The sequence below is a fragment of the Talpa europaea genome, assembly GCF_964194135.1.
Source record: "Talpa europaea genome assembly, chromosome: 8".
In the NCBI taxonomy this organism is placed as follows: domain Eukaryota; kingdom Metazoa; phylum Chordata; class Mammalia; order Eulipotyphla; family Talpidae; genus Talpa; species Talpa europaea.
The window spans coordinates 55,940,830-55,955,753 of NC_140075.1; the positions used below are offsets into that span (position 1 = coordinate 55,940,830).

The following is a 14,924-nucleotide window of genomic DNA, read 5'->3' on the forward strand; positions in this document are numbered from 1 at the left end:
ATATTTACTAAACTTCTTAAATTTACAAAATATTATTCTAGGTACTAGGCAATACAATAATAAACAAATCAGCTATGATACCTGCTCTCATGGAGTTTACATTCCAAGGTGCAGGACAAACATTAAACAAACTACATAATTACTTCATAATAACTATGATGAGTGCCACTGAAGCATACTGAAACATGAAGTATATGAAGAATGAGGATATATAAGGAGAGGAGCAAAGGATATTTGACCTGACTTTTAAAGGAAAATGATTTAACTGGTGATGATGGGTAATGAGGAGCATAATTCCCAGTTATTACATGAGCAATTGAACAAAGGTTTGTTGGTAGGACTACAGTATGTTCAAGAAGTGATAAGATGAATGTGAGTAGTATACAGCAAGCAATATGGATGGTGGTGTTGGCTAGGACTGCTGTGGTATGCAGGGATGAAGAGTATGCAAGGACTTATAGACTGTGTTAATCATTTTGTTCTTTATCCTAAAACTACGTAAGTCCACTAGAGTCTTAAGCACCCACCAACTGTAGGTAACAGGTTGGTATTGCAGAAAGACTTCTCGTCTGGCCTTTAGACCTAAAGCAACAATTAGAGGACTTTGAGGAAATTATTAAACTCTAGGATTGACTCCTTAACATAAATTGTTAAGTTTGGACTAGAGGAGCCTTGTGGTTTCTTTTCACTCTAAAATTCTATCAATTCCTTAACTTCTCATCTCTGAAAATAAATACCTTTGGATCTAAAGAGCTATAATTTAATCTATGTAATAGTAATCTAGAGCTGAAGTTTGATTATCTCAAAGGAAGCTGTATGTCTTCTTCAAGATCCAGGAGGGAATAAGATAGCAATGATCAGATACAAAATAAGTCTAATCAATGCTTATAAAGATAAAGCAAGCAGGCAGAAAAAGGGTGTGATGGGGAAATTCAGCTCACTATAATCATTTAACTTCAATGCAGTCAGTGGCAGTCAAGGGGTAAGTTTAAAAGTGGCGATTCATCAGTAGCTCCAATTTCCTTTCCCCAGCATTCTGACATGTATAATTGACATTTCTTCAAGCTTATGTGTTCTGCAAAGGGTTTCAAGCAACCCATCCACTGAAATTTGCTCAAATTAAACCTCTTCTATTTACAAACTCTGGAGCAATAAGTGAAGGCAATTCTGTAAACTAAAGGTCTTGAGTGTGTGTGTGCGCGGGCGCGCTGTGGGGGAAAGAGTAGGTAGAAATTAAAAATTTAAAAAGTAATGCTATTTTGGGGCATTTGGGTTGTTTCCATAGCTTAGCTATTGTAAATAGTGCTGCTATAAACATAGGGGTGCAGGTACCCTTTTGAATTAATGTTTCTGTGCCCTTTGGGTAAATACCTAGGAATGGAATTGCTGGATCAAAATAAAAAAAAAAAATGAAATGGATCTAGTCATTGGAGGTTTTAACAAAGACTGGAATAATTAGTAACGGATGTTAGAGATATTTCCTCTAGAAGAGAAATTGAATTAAAAGGCCCCTTTCCATTTTAAAATTCTGTAATTCTCATGGAAAACTTACAACAGAAATTTACTTCCAAAACAATATGAAACAAATACGTAGGAATTAAGGCTTAGGAAAGAATCGAGCGCTAAAAAAAAAAAAAAAAGAAAAGAAAAGTAACGCCAAATAGGATGTTGGAGATCAGCTCTCGAGCACACTCCTACTTTTACAAAACATCTTCGAGGTGAGGTGACCTTCCCAAGGTGGAAAGTGCCTCGCCGCAGTCCGAGGGTCCTTCCACGACCCTCGCTGGACTTCTGGGCCTCCCTTTAACTGTGGAGCAGCACCCGCAGCCCTCTTCCAGCCCGCACACGCGGGCAGGGTCAGCCTCGCTTTGTCTGGCTGCCTGGGGCTCTCGGTCCTTCTCGCGGCCGCCGCCCCCCTTGGTTTCCCTCTTCCTGCCCCTTTGACTCTGGGGAGGACACCCGCTGCGAGTGGGCACAGCACCCACGAGCCTTGGGCGTTGAGAGAGACGCAGGCTCTGCTGAATGAAGAGATGCCACAGCGGGCCGGGGCAAAGTGGTCAGAGCAGGTGACCGAGCTGGTCACTGCACCAGCTGGCGCGGCGGCCACGCACGAAGCGGCCCCAGCGGAACAGCGACCTTCCTCACTTGGTGGCGCTGCCGCAAGTGAGCTGCCACGCAGCGGCCCGGCACGGCCGCGGCCTGGGTGCGGAGGACCTGAGGTCCCCGGCCTCCGCCCGCGCCCACACTGGCCGCGTCCGGCCAGATTCCTTCCCGCGCCTCCGCTACCGGAAGTGCCGACCCAGACCCTCAGGCCGGGTCCTCTCCTGAGAGAGCGCGAGCCCAGGCGGGGGGATACAAATTTCGCGCGGCTCGAGCTGAGGGGAGCCCTAAAGAGGGACGTACCGGAAGTGGCGGTTGTCATAGCTACCAAGGTGGTCGGCCTCCCTGTGGTGTCCTCCTCCTCATCCTCCAGCTCTGTTTTTACGAGCCAGGAAAATAGAAGGAGGAAGTGCTGACGCAGCAACACCCGCCCTTCTCCCACCCCTCCCCCCCAATATAGCCGGAGGCTCGAACGCCGGAGTTGGTCAGTGAATTTCAGAGGACCAGACCGGAAATGATGGTTTCCATGGTAACCCCCGAGCGGGTTGCCGGGGAGATGACCCCTTTCAGTCTTTTCGAATCTCCGCTGTAGCGTCACTTCGCAGGCAGATCCAACAGATCCTGGACTATCTGCTGCCATGATTCCTGGGAAATACCGCTCGGTTTCTGGCCGGGCTGCGAACAACGTATGTTGGGGCTTCTACTTTCTCTTCTCGTTCATATCGTCCTTTCTGGGTGGCGTCTTTGTCTTAGGTGATGGGCTGTGTTATTAGGGCTGGGATTCCTGGGCTTACTCAAGCTTTTGTCTGACTGACCGAGGTTTTTAGATTCGTGGACCGGACCTAGGTTCTTGGAGAGCATTTATTATTGTGTGATGGGGATTCAAAGCCTTGTCCAGGATCTGTGTATCCCAGAAGGTGGAGCTGGTCTGCTGTGTAACGCTCAGTTCATTTAAATTCCTTTAGCCAGTCAATTCCTTTTTTTTTTTTTTAATTAAGAAGAGAGTTTATTATTGACAGACACTTCCATGTCCTTCACCAGCTCACTGAGATATTATTTATTAGACCTGAGATGGAAAGTGTTAAAAGCCTGAGGTGCTAAGCAGAGGGTTAAATTACTGCAGACATTTTGGAAAATAAATCATAGAAAAACCTTGTAATGCTTAGTTGTAATTTCCTTGTTTTCAAAAAATCCTCAGAATATGGTGATGTACCAGAAACAAGTCCCCAAAATGAGCATTTTGCTTTATTCTAATTATTTTGTTGCATCTTTTCTTGTACTATTTTTGGCGAGAAGTGGGTATATGTGTGTGTATTTAAGTTAAGAGCGTATTTTATGGCTTAATTTTTACATTGCAGGTGAACTGTGGGCTTCATCTGGTTATTCAAACTTCATCCCTTCCTGAAAAAAACAAAGTAAGATTTAAGCAGATTTGTATTGCAACTGAAGCTAAATTGTTTTATATTCTACACAAATAGCATGATTTAAACAGTAGAATGTGAGCTGGAAATTTTTAGCATATTTAATCTCCAATGTCAAGCTAATTTTTATTTTCTGCCTATATAAAGACAAAAAACCTCTTTTGAAAATGCAATTATATTTCACCAGTTACAAAAGGTCAGGGTTTTTTTTTTTTTTTTGTTGTTGTTGTTGTTACACTTAAACATTCCAGAATCCTTAAAATTGATGGCACATCATAGTTACTTGAGAATATTTTCTTTCTTTATAATGGGTAAAACAATGATATGTCTTACTCCTGACAGAACCTTAGAATGGATGAAATGTGGAAATTTGGGGGGATATGTCTATACATGCCATTTAAAATCACAGAAAAAAAAACTGTTAGTGGAAATATATTAGGGTTAATGCTGTTTAGCATTTCAGATATGAAACATCACATTCTTTTTTCCTAAACTATTTGCCCATAATTGCCCTAGTATTTCCAGTTTCTGACTTTTAATTTGATTTTTGAGATACATGTTTTTCTTATCCCTCACCTAAGCAATCATATTCCACTGCCTCACAACTCACTCAAAAGACAACACAACTTTACTTTTTTTTTAACAAATTGGATTCTCCAATCATTACAAGTCAGGATTTTCCTAAAAATATTGCTAAATACATGTCACTGGAGAAACTCAAAAGTAAATGGCAGAATTTATAGATACACAGCTTGAGGAGGGTAAGGAAAGGCATGAAGAGGGTAGGTGGAAGGACATCATTGGTTTAGGAGGCAGCAATTGATTGCATTATGTGGATGAAAACAAACGCTTGGAACAGAGACCAGGTGATAATGTGGTTAATTAGATTAATTGAAATGAGTACTGTAATTTGGCTTAATGGATTTCCTTCTAGTTTTCCTAACATTTCCTATTGTTGCATCATGGTATATATTTCTAGGAACTATGTACGTCGCTAAATTCTTTCCAAAGCATTTCTTTTCTCTTGTGTGAACATATGTTTTGAGAAAATATCTATAGTAAATATAATTCACAAAGACATAATGTAAATGCTATTATGTTTATAGTATGAATGAACCAGAAGCATCATAATTCTTTCAAGATATATATTTAAAGTTTTTTGTGACTCATCTTGAGAGGTGATTTTGGTTTTCCCACTCTTCTTGCCAGGTAATTACTTAAAATAATTTGGAAAAAAACTTTCGTGGAAGTCTGGACTCTTAAAAGGAATCTAATGATAAAAACTGTGATTTTATTCAACAGAATTCACTTTTCATTTTGTGTTTTTTATTTTCATTTCTGAAAATGATTCTTTTAATCATTATACTTGCAAGGTTGTGGAGGATGGAAATATGTCAGATTGGCACATGGTTTCATTTGACTGTGTTATTAACTGATTTTTTTGTGTGTGTGATAATAAAATACACAAAGCAAAAATTTACTGTTCTAACTTGTATAAATAAAAGGCATCAAATACATTCACAGTGTTGTGAAGCTATCACGACCATTTAGTTTTAGGACTTTGACATCTCTGGAAAGGGAATCCCTGTACCTATTAAGAGGTCACTTCTCACTCCCTTCCACCTACCTTCTAGAAACCTCAAGTCTGCTTTCTGTCTCTATATATCTGCCTATTCTGGATAGTTCATATAATAAAATGCTACAATATGCTATATTTTGTGTCTGATTCATTTTACTTAGTGTGATGTTTTCAAGTTTCATCTATGTTGTAGCATGTGTCAGTTATAATTATCTTCAGTACTTATTATTAAAATCTTCAAATGTTTTTATCTTAAATAATGTTTTTTAGGTTGAATTCAGGATAAATAAAGAAGCACCATCATTTCCTGGTCGACTCTTACAACATGACCTTGAAAGGAACTACTCAAGTAGGCAAGGTATTTTCAGTGAGTAAGACCAGACGTGGTTTCTTTTCTTTGTTTAATAATGTTGATGCTCTAGATTTAAATAGCCTTGAGTTAAAGGTGAAATGGCTCAGTGGTTAACAGTTGGTGTGCTATTTGTTTGAATCAGATTGGGTTTATATATGCAGCATAGTTATTTCCATGACAGAAAAAAATATTGTATTTTATTTTGGGGGTGGGCTATGCACAATAAAATGGAGAAGAATGTTCAAAATACTGTATTAAAACTAGGAAATGGCATACTAATGAGGATAAGAGTATGGAAACACAGATATTTAGAAAATATGGAAGCAATGGAAAGAGTAGAAAGTCAGGAGCAGGAAAGAAAATCTCCCTTACTGGAGTGTACAATTGTAGACATTTTATATCAAAGGCCTTAAAAGTTAGTGTACATCATTTGGGCTCTTGTTAAAAATGCAGGTTCTTAGTGCTTGCCTTCCCTGATTCTGATTTTGTAGGTCCTGGAAAGGTGTATTTTGATATTGATGTACTTTGTGAGATATGCTTTGGAAAAAACTGCCTGATATGATCTAGTATATTTCTAAAATATATATTTCACTTCAAGAAGAAATTTACTTTAGTATATTTGAGTAGTTAGTTGGTTGCTGACCATTGTTAGCTATCTGTTATGTGCTTATGTTATATACATTACAGAATCTTTATATACAGTATCATCTCCACCTAGGAGTTTATATGAGAGAACTGATCAGTATAGACCTCTCTAGATTGTTCATCTCATTATTATAAGAACATGTGGCAATTCTGAATATAGATTATTTTTCCCTTTTTGTTTTGTTACTTCTAGACCTTCCTTTTGGGCCCAGATACCTCATCTCATCTCACATGACTTTTCTCTTTCCCATATCCTATACTTTTGTCTAGGGTAATTGCTAGACATGATGTCACCCTATCTGCAGTTTCACTATGCAGGAAGCATTTTTTCTTGCTGGTTTTGGTACTGTTCAGTACATAGTTATTGATTGTATACTATTTGCCAGACCCTTTGTTAGATGTGAACTTGAAAAATCTCAAGTAAGATGTTTCATGTTTGCATTGTGAATTTCCTTCACATTTTTGATAATTTCTTAAAATTTGTTTTCTAAAGTATGAATCAAACTTAAGTACTTTCCCCAAGCTAGTCCCCTTGTATACATATTTGTGGGTGACTGATCAGGTAAACTTATTTAAGTGGTAAAAAGTATTATTAGATATTTGCTAATAAGGAAATTGTATGGAAGCATTGAATTTTGTGAAGCTAAGAGGTGAATTAAGCCATATATATGTGTACACACACACACACAAATAATGACCTATCAAATACAAAATTAATTCTTTAGGGAAAAATAAACCTATTTTTTTAATTACAAGATTTTATTAAAAATTTCCCTAGGCAGGCTACTCATTTGTACCTGATTGTTTCCAAATACTCATAGAATGTTGTTTTCTTGACTTTGTACTCAACATTCTACCTCTGGAGGGCATAAAACTTTGGAAAAATTGTAAGTAGTACTTTATTAGGAAAAGCTTGGGTACCTCTATCAAATTTACTGCATACTGATCATTGTGATTAATTTTATCCCATTTCTTATTAGTCTCCATGTTGCAAAATTAATTGCACATATATAATAACCTATAAATATAAATGAACCAATGGTATTCCAAATAAAAAAGCTCTGTGTTTTACTTAGTCTAAATATTGTTAAGAAGTAACCCATATATCCTTGAGATTTTGCAAGAGCAAGATATTACAGGGACTACTATATAGTATAATATCAGTTAACCAGAACTTAATTGACTAAATCACTCAATTAAGAATTCTAAAATGTGTATTGAAAGAGGAAGAGGCAGTGCTAAACTCTTAAGATCTTGTAAATCACTGAATAATCTAGAGTCAGAATTTCAGTTACCAAAATAATCTGAAATAAGACTTATGTGGCCTGTACTGTATCATCTATCCAGTCAACCACCTGCCCATCTGTCTGTCCATCCACTTTCCACCCATACATTCACCTATTCATTTACCCATCTACTATCCATGTAGTCCAGGATGCTGTGCAGTGAAGATGCTTACCAATGTAGACCATTATGTTAAGACAATCTTAACACTTTGAGTTCTTCATTATGGAAGAATTTTTTATTTTCTTTTTTAACAAAGGTAATAGTACTAAATAAATTTCCAATTAACTTATGTAAGTTGGAAATTCAATTTACTAATTACCTACTGAATTTAGATTCTACCAAGAATATAATATGAGATCCATCTCTAAGAAATTTATAAATTCAGTTGGGAAGACATGGGCTATCTGTCTGGTAAATTAAATGGTGACAGTTAATTTACAATAACAGGAAATATTTCAGTTGAAATTTTGATTCATAGTAATGCTGTTTATATATGTATGATTCAACATCCCACAAATATATGTAGATGTTTGATACACACACACGCATACATACACACACAGATATATATGCATATCTATATATATGGGGGTGTTTAGATATCTACATAAATATGTGGCTGTTTCAACTGAAGATCTCTCTAGTTCTCAGTCATTTAGAGTCTCTTGTTTGTGAATTTTAAGGCCTATCACTGTCAACGTTGCTATATATTGTAATATGTATGCATACTGTAATAGTGATAGTAAGATCACTATGTGGATCGTGCTTTAAATGGTGACTTCTTTGTGTAATAGGGATTGAAGAATGGAGATAAAAATCCTTTATTCACTGAATATAAATTAAATTTACTCTTGATTATTTTTATATACCAAGTCTTATAAACTTTAAGTCTACCTCTTAAATTGAAGCTTGACTTGAAGCCTTTACAGAACAATTTTAAAAACCTAACTAATGCTAGCAAGAGAAATCAAGGCTGTCTGTTGTTTGGAGTTTTCCATTGATTGATTGCCTGTGAAACAGGTGACTAAACAACAGTGAACACTATAAAATTTTATATGTATGTCCATTAATTTTAAGATGTGACATTATTACATGGTTGGTTAGTTGTAAAAGAAAGATCATTTACTTGAATTTTGAGATTTATTATTTCACCACTTATACATTAATGATGTATTAAGAATGGACTTATTCTCTTTCATCTCTCCAGCCAACATCACATTTTTCCCCCTTACCACCGTCCATTATACTCCTCTGATTCTTTCTTCCTCTGCCCTTCTTCGTAATCTCAAAAACCTCAGTTTGGTTATCAGTTATCAGTGTCTGTCAGTTTAGAATTATTTTTTTCTGTCAATTTATTTTCTTTGTTTCCTTTTGTTACTGACATATATAAAATAGACCAATATCTGTCTCAGTTACTTTGCTTCACATAATTCCCTTGAATTTCTTCCATTTTGCTATAAATGGTGACATTTCATCTTTCCACAGTAGTGGAAACTAGTTTTCCGCTGTGTGCATATACCACATCTTCATCTAATTCTCTGTCAGTGAGTACTTGGATTGATTCCAAATCCTAGCTATTGTAAATAATGCTGCAGTAAACATTGTGGAACATGTATTTTTTTCAAGTTGATGATTTCATGTTCTTTGGATAGATACCCAATTGTGTGATGGTTGGAGCATAAGATAAGTCCAGATAGTTTTCCAAAATGGCTGTGCCAATTTTGCATCCTACCAATAATGTATTAGGGTTCCTCTCTTTCCACATGCTCTCCAGTGCTTATTGTTGGAGGTCTTTTTGATGGATGCCATTCTCACAGATATGAGCTCATATCTCATTATGTCTTGACTTGCATCTCTTTTATTAAAAGTGACTATGAACATTTTTCAATGTATCTGTTGACCTTCAGAATATTCTCTTTGGAAAATTGTTTTCTCAGATCTGCCATTTTTTAATTGGGCTGGGTTTCTTTTCTTTGTTGTTGTTAAGTTACCCAAGTACTTTTTATACCTTGGCTATTAAACATTTGTCTGTTGTATAACATGTGACTATCTTCTTCCATTCAGTAGAGAATGTCTTTTTAATCTACTAATATTTTCTTTTGCTGTATAAAAGCATTTTCATTTGATCTAGTCCCACCCAATTGTTTATTTTTGCTTTTATTTCCCTTGGTGTAGAGGTAGAATCGCCAAAGATATTTTTATCATCGATGTCGTGTCAGGTACACCAGTGATTTCTTCTATGTATTTTATGTTGCAGGCCTTATATCTAAATCATCCCTTTTGAATTTATTTTTGTGTATAGAGTTATTAGAGAGTGATCTACCTTCATTCTTTCAACTGTGTTTGTCCAGTTTTCCTAGCCTCTTTTGTTAAAGAGACTCTCCTTTCTTGTTTTTCTCAGAATTGTTAGGGCTATTCAGGGTCTTTTAAGGTTCCATATATTTTAGTAATTTTTGTGCTATTTCTTTCAAGAATATCATTGGAATTTTAATAGCAATTGCATTAAATTTAAATATTGCTTTTGGTAAGATAGTCATTTTGACTATTGTCTCCTATTGATCGACATGGAGTTTATTTCTATCTCTATGCCTTGTTCTTTATCTTTTAATAGTGTTGTATCTTTTAATAGTGTTGTATAAATTTGTTGTATAAATCTGTCATGTCCCACCTTTAGATTTTTAACTAGCCAGTTAATCCTTAGACTAGTTTTTGTTTTTATTTTTTAACTACCTGATTTTTGATTTCCAAATCAGTTTACAAAATCGTGGTCCTTGGGTGTCCTGCTAGCAGCTGGTCATGTCACAGGACCGGTTCACTAGTAATCGTAATATCAGTTCTGAAGGCTGGTACTCCAGAATAGCATTATTAGTTATCTTGATATTTCAAAATCTTCAGAATAGTAGGGTGTGAGCGCTGATTATTTTGTTGAGGAAGCTAGGTGTTTGATACTTTGGTTTATGCCTTGCAGCCAGCAGATACCATTGCTTTACTGCTCTTTGTACTAGCTATAAGGAACTTGATTTTAAGTTATTATGATATTGTCTCATGGCTTACCAAAGAGTATGTTAGCTTCTTAGATTTGTTTTTCATCTTTTCACCTTATTTGTCAGTTTAAGCAACAGAATTCAATGGTAACCTCAGGTTCCATTTTACTGCTTATAGCTCCCTTAAAGCACTTCAACGTCAATTGTAGCTTTTAAAAGATTTTCTTTTTATAGAGGAAAACACAGTAGATTTCCTCCTGTGTCCAAACTGTCACTTTTGATGCATCACTCTAATATTATCTTGTTTTTAGAAACTTCACAGCATCTCTTTGTGACTATTCTACATTCTTCGAGGTTTTTAGAATATATCTTAATATTCACCTGCCCTCAAACCCATCTGTAACCTTCTTCATTAAGTGAAAAATAATCATATGCACCTAAGTGTGAATATTTAAATAGGTATTGTTTTTACTTTGCATTTTGTGCATGTTATTCTATATAGTTTATTAATTTAGCACATTTGCCTTCTAGATTGAAAGTTACTTAATGGCAGAAGCAGCTGCTAATGGCAGAAGCAGTCTGTAAATCTCATAGGGTTGTTTATGCCCTGTGGACCCTAAACTACAAGTGTACAAGATTTGTTGGCATCCACTTTGATTTCTTCACTATTCTCTAATAGTAGCTGAACATACAAAAAAAAAGTGATGTTGCAATTTGCTATCCAAAACTACTCTAGTTTCTCTGTATTTCCTATAACAAAATCATGTATTGTGTAGCTTTGTGATAAACTTTTTGATATTTTGAAGGAGATGGAAGAGTAATAAGCCCTTCGCCTCGTAATAAATCATCATGCATCTCATCCACAACAAACGTGACAGAACTATATGGGCTGGAAATGAAAACTGCCACAAGCTCCTTATCAGCATTTGGAGATTCTACCATTCAGACACCTTCCAAGTCCAGAATCCGGCAGGGCTGTCATAGTGCTGGCCCAAGTGTATCTGGTAATAAGGGACTATCATCTCAGTTATGAGAATTAAAGTTTAGTGTTAGGAATCAGGATTATGAAGGGATAAAGATAGCACTAGGGAAGTTCTGTACTTTCAACCAATCTGTAAGGCAAGGGAAAAATTATTTGGCACACACAGAACACATAGTTTAGGTTTGATGAGGAAAGAAGCAACTCAGATTTAGTAATTTCAAAAATGAAGAGCTTTTGAAACTATACTTTCTAAAACAGATGTTTGTCGGTGCCAAAGTTCTCCAAATATAAGATTACTTTAGTTTCAAGTTTTTCAAGTTTTTCTTAATCAAGTAATTTGTATATCATTTTCAATAGGTGATCATATTAATTTGGTGAGTTCATCAGTGTCATCATTTCCCATTCTCCAACGTTCTTCTGAAGAGAAAATTCTTTACTCAGACAGGTTGACCCTAGAAAGGTGAGGACAATTTATTTTATTCAATTTTATTTTTTGATTAGATAATACATAGATTATCATGGTATAAGATTTGAAAGGTACAAAAGTCTTCCTCCCCCTTCTTGTTCACCACCTATCTAATTCTCCTACCTAGATATTATCAGTTACTAATTTTTTTTATTTGTCCTGAGGCATGGGGTTTATATCTATATAATGTAAAAGATCTTGAGTATCCTCTAGCAGAATACTATAGCAATTCCAAAATATGATTTTGATGGAAATGGATCAAGATTGGAAAATTTTATAATGCAGTCCTTGCATGCTTCTGGGCCCTATCCAGTTAAGTTCCCTGTTCCCTCAGCTCCTCATCTCCTTTTAATCATTTCTTCACTCATTCTGCCCCAGTCACACTATCCCCTTGCTACTCCTGAATACACCAAACATTCTGACACTTCAGTACTTTTATCACTGTTGTTCCTCTGTTGGGAATTCTGGTCCTCTCCATATTCATAGGTTTACTCCCTTGCCTTCGGTCTTTACTCAACTGTTATCATCTCAAGGATGACCTTCCTTAGCCATCCTTTACAAAACTGCAAGTCCCTCTACCCCGAGAGTCTCCACCTCCCTTCTCCTCTTTATATTTCTTTTTAGCACTTGTCAATCTCTAACATGCTAAATATTTTACTAACCATGTTTATTGTCTGTCTCCTAATAGACTATAAGCTCCAAAAGCACTGGGAGTTATGCTCAGTTCTTATCCCCAGCTCCAAGAACAGAGCCCTATACAAAAATAGACTCTTATGAAAGATTTTGAATCCATGAATATATTTAGACTTGATCCGCATCCTTAAATCTGAGCAGGTATCTGCAGGAATGGTGGATGAAGGGTTCTCCCTCTACCTTAGTGCTTCTGCTTAGCTTAGCAGTGCTATAGTGCTTTAGCTTAGCAGTGTATATCTGACTGTAAATTATTGTGTACATTTGTTTTTGTCGTTGTGGAAAAGCTCTTTGGAGTGTTTTATGTTTTTTGTAGACAAAGTAACACTTGAGGACAGTAACTCTCATGACATCTTTATAATAGTGTTAGTTTTGGGGATTCTAATGCTGTCTAATATTTATAACTTTCATGATGTTATTGTAAAGTTTTGAGGATTTTGTGGTGATTTATATGTCAGTCTTTAAAAGTCTAGCCAAGAATAGGTACTTCAGCTCTTCAATTAAGTGTTACTTGATACTAACAGGAGCCAGTATTTGTAAGACTGTGACATAACAAGTTAGACACTTGTGCTATTGCTGGGGGTGACTCAGGCAATTGTGAAGATGATATTTGGCAGTATGAGCCTCTTTGGGGGGAAGCAGATTGGTCAGGTGGAAAGTCAGGACCAAAGGAATTTACTCAGCTTCAAAAACTGCTTGTAACATGGTAGGATGACAAAGTGTAGGCATAATTTAGTCAGTACCAAGGTAAATTGCAGTCAAGAAAGTTTGAGTAGCAGCAAGATATTCAGGGGTCATTAAGAGCTACTGGCTAACGGCATTGAGTTTGAAAGGCAGATCTGCCATACTTTGTTATTTCTTAACCAAGAGACTAAGGGGTTATTAAGAGTAGCATCCAGTCCTCAAAAGAAATGCTTGGAAGAGCTAGTTTTTGGCTCTTCTGGGAGTTAGGGTAGGTCTTGAGTACCATAAAGACAGCTTGCCAGCCTCAAGTAGGAACTTGAAAGGCAAAAGCGTAATTGAATAGACATATCAGAAAGGGGATAGGAGGTAACAACTCACAGATTTCATAGGTATAACAAACTCCCCTGGAAAGAACTGAGTTTTGTATGTTTGTTTGCTTTTTTGATAAATGACAGGTGCTCATGGGGTTCAGGGGTAAGCATTAGCATCTGGGATCTGAGAAAGTGACTTTATTTCCAATTACAACGGTTTATATAAGTGGACTTTTGGAGGTTTTTATCATACCTTCCGTGATAACTGACTCAATTATTGGATAAACTATGAGTTGGAGATATTAATATGTTTGACTATGGGAAAGAGAGGGAAACAAGCAGGAACAATGAGACTGTTTAAGTTATTTGCTAAGCTGACACGTATAGATAAACATTTTAAAATAGAACACTTAAAATTTATGAAATAGAAGTACCAAGTTTGGTAGTGTAATTGAATACATCCTAAATATTAAAGCACACATTAAAAAAATAAACTCGTTGTAATTTTTTTACATTTCCTAAATTTTTTTTTAGGATTTATTTTTATTTATGCATACAAGAACTGGGGTGTAGGCCAGAGATATGGGGAGAGGTGAGAGGATTCCAGAGACAGAGTGGGGAGCAGAAGAGGCAGATCTACTGAAATACACTGCTGAGGGGAGCAGCAGGAGAAGTCTGCTGTGCCATGTGGGTCAGTTCCCTGGCTAGGGATCAAACTTGTGCTTCAGTGGCTGGCGATTGCTTGATAGTGCTGAGACTGAACCCCTTGTGTCACCAGGGAGGCCCCTTTTCCTCAATTTTAAGCCAATTTCTTTAGGGTCTACATTTTTAAACATTATACCTTTGTTAGCCATTAATATTTATCAGTTATTACCCTGGGGTAATCTTTCTGTTTTTATGAGGAGGATTCTGATCACTTCCATAGTTTCACTTATGCTTGTAGCCCTCTAATTTGTTTTCTTTTAAGGTTACAGTAGTTTGATTTTTACTGAAAGGAAGTATTTCTTTTTTTTTTCCTTCAAGTTTGAGGGTTTTTAATTTTTATTTTTTAATTGAAATATAACATTGCATTACAACATGATATGTTTCAGATTCTTATCATTAAAAATCAGCATCTGTCTCTCACCCTCCCGCGCTTCTGACTGTACCCAGTGCATGTATAAACAAAACAAACAAACAAATATAATAAATAAATAAATAAAAAGCATGCCTCTATAAAAAAAAAAAAATCAGCATCTGTATTTACTACATTAAGTTCAGCACTAAAAGTCTACTTCTATCCTTCATCATAAAATTTATTCCTTTACCCTACTTACCCATCTTCTTTTTCCCAGAAGGAAATTTTGTAATCGCTAATTGATATTATGATTTCATTTTATTTATTTCATCAATTGTTTGTTTTCAGTCTATATCACATGTAAGT

General features: G+C 36.2%; 1 protein-coding gene across 5 annotated transcripts in view; it reads left to right on the plus strand.

The window, feature by feature from the left end:
* Positions 1-2,738: 2,738 nt before the first annotated feature.
* Positions 2,739-14,924, plus strand: part of LRRC49 (leucine rich repeat containing 49) — a gene marked incomplete at both ends in the record, with an annotated part of 112,907 nt that continues 100,721 nt past the window's right edge. Inside the window, 5 exons of one of the 5 annotated variants that reach the window (XM_084240542.1) lie at positions 2,739-2,786; positions 3,459-3,515; positions 5,371-5,467; positions 11,175-11,372; positions 11,708-11,810. In XM_084240542.1, coding sequence (XP_084096668.1) covers positions 2,739-2,786; positions 3,459-3,515; positions 5,371-5,467; positions 11,175-11,372; positions 11,708-11,810 — 503 coding nt within the window. Of the gene's footprint in view, positions 2,787-3,458; positions 3,531-5,370; positions 5,468-11,174; positions 11,373-11,707; positions 11,811-14,924 lie in introns of all 5 variants that reach the window. The other 4 variants (XM_084240543.1, XM_084240544.1, XM_084240545.1 and 1 more) reach the window with 4 other exon arrangements.